A 2,500-nucleotide genomic window follows, 5' to 3' on the forward strand; every position below is an offset into this window, starting at 1 on the left:
ACTAGCAACATTGAATATACAAGTATCTCTTTACATCATCATATAATTTTCTATGGACTTTATGTTATGTAAAATGGAAAACATGCATGACAAATATATTATTGAAAAAAAATAACAGAACTCTCAATCAACTCACCAAAAATACTAACAAGAATTTCTACCAACCCAAGACGGACATACTGATCATAGGTCCAGCCAAATTTCCTCTTTGAATAGAGGTAATCAACATTACTGGCACCTGGAACCAGAAATTATAAGGATAAGTGACTTTTTAAAAATCTAGTCATATAATGCACCTAATTCTAAGACTTACAACAATGGGAATCATTTTTATATAGATTAAACTTGACTGTAAACAATTAGTTACAATTAGAATCCACAATATAATCCATTATACAAAAATACAATCTGATACAAAACTCACCAAACAAAAAAACATTAACGCACATAGCCACCATCAGAGACAAAATCTTCGCCCTGAGTTTGTGTCTCCGAGGCTTAAAACAGACAGTAATACTGTTCTTCACATTGTTTGTGTCTACTAAGTCTTTGCACATATTTCCTGGATTGTGTGCTAGTTCGGTAGCTTCCATGTGGTATTTAGAAAAGCGGCCTCGGGTATCTTCAATCCGGACAATGGCATAAATAATTGCTATTAAAAAGCACAATGCACTAATTCCATATATACCTAGGTATCCAATGGAATAATAGGTGACATCACTTAAGAGCAGACCAAGAGGTACTCCCAAGATCATGAAAAGGTCCATGATTGCAATGCGCATTGTCCGACTCCTTATCTTGGTTATATCCGATATGTATGCATAAGATGCCATTATCAAGGTGATGGAACCTCCTGACAGAGCTCGGGGAACTCCCGACAGAAGAATATAGAGGGCAGGAAGACTAAACCAATAGGCATTCAACTGAAATCATTGAGATATTGACATACATCAGTTTGAAATCAGACAATATTAAAATCAACAAACAAGCTAAATATACATCACTTACAGCAATGCTTCCTAGACAATTATATAGAAGCATAGTATCATACAGACAAATATTTCCATGGCATAATAAAATCAAAGTTAGTAGGTACAAAAAAGTACTTACAAGATCTAGCAAATCAAAAAGTATAATATCACATGATCATGTAACTACAAGGTACAATAAAATTAGGGCATACTATTATACAACCAAGTAGTGTTTAACCCATTGCGGACGGGGGATAGATTCGCTTGCCCATTCTCCAGGATGGGTTTTATTTCAGAGCGAGACAACTTCACACAACACACCTTGACTTTTCCCACTCTCATTCAGTCACTCATTATAAAACTAGAGCCATTTTTGTGTTTTATTTTTTGTGTGTTTTATTGAGTTTAGAGACTTATATGTGCCACATGACAGGCTCTATCAATGCTGCAGTTGACTTAAATTTTTGTATATGATTCATATTAGCGCATTATTTTCTTTATTCTCAGTGTGATAGAAGTATTGCTGTTTTATGGGAGGACAAAAGGCAATTTTATTTTTCCATATTTGTGTGCTGTCATGAACGAATATGAAACATATAACCATCTACAATAAAGATAACATGAAGAGGTAGGGAAGAGGAAGGAAACCTTATGACTGCGAGTGCCAAAGTAAAAGGCATCACTATTGGCACAGGAGCATATTTTAGACATTGGGTATGGTTTGAGTCACCTTCCTCTTCTTGTTCTGCCTGCACATCCTTCATATACGGTACTTTATACCAATAAGTCAGTAACTTGCTGTTTGCCACTGCTCTCTAAAGATAGTGCTTGCTAGAGACCGCAGATGGGTGCCACTCAAGGCTCTCTCTACTACTGGTGCTAAAAGAAAGTGGTGCCATCTAGGTTTTGGATGTTAAGTTAGCTTAATATTAATTATAGTAATTATGACTCACTCACTCACTCCTTACTCATAGCACAATGATCCAAAATCCCCGAACATCATGTACGTCATGACACCCATCATCAGGCCAAAGCTCATGACACCCATTGGCAATGGGTTAAACATTACATTTATGTTGAAGAATAATACACAATGCAATAATGGCACATGGCACAACCAAGTTAAAGCACAGTATAACACAATCAAGTCCTTACATGGTAGTATAAAGAAGTTAAAGCATAGTATCACACAATGAAGTACTTACAAGATACAATATGGCAGACAGTAGATTCCCCACTAAGGGCAAGATCATGGGCAGCTTCCTCCCATGCTTGTCGCTCCAAGAACCCAAGAACAGCACAAATAATACTGATGGTATGTTGGTGAGTAAATCCATGTACATGTTAATCTTTGTTACGACACGCTGTACTTCGATCTGGTTCTGGGGGTACGATGATAGGTTCGCACAGATTTCACTGGAGAAATTCTTTTCAATACACACCTGCAAGATACAGATTCAATATCAACTCAATTTGAAGGAAAATACCTCTGAAATAAAGATTATTTAGCAGTAGTCAATCTTAAGCCA

At 36.4% G+C, this 2,500-nt stretch overlaps 1 protein-coding gene across 1 annotated transcript in view; it reads right to left on the reverse strand.

Moving 5' to 3' along the window:
- LOC122258485 (putative peptidoglycan muropeptide transporter SLC46) overlaps positions 1 to 2,500 on the reverse strand; it is an 8,646-nt gene that overhangs the window by 2,658 nt on the left and 3,488 nt on the right. Inside the window, exons 3-5 of the mRNA XM_043024468.2 lie at positions 2,177 to 2,413; positions 425 to 923; positions 137 to 238 (exon numbers count right to left, since the gene is read on the reverse strand). Of these exons, the coding sequence (XP_042880402.2) occupies positions 137 to 238; positions 425 to 923; positions 2,177 to 2,413 (838 nt within the window). The remainder of the gene's footprint in view (positions 1 to 136; positions 239 to 424; positions 924 to 2,176; positions 2,414 to 2,500) is intronic.

Source organism: Penaeus japonicus, unplaced genomic scaffold (genome assembly GCF_977035675.1).
Source record: "Penaeus japonicus unplaced genomic scaffold, GWHDUDI00000001_assembly GWHDUDI00000006, whole genome shotgun sequence".
NCBI classification, from domain to species: domain Eukaryota; kingdom Metazoa; phylum Arthropoda; class Malacostraca; order Decapoda; family Penaeidae; genus Penaeus; species Penaeus japonicus.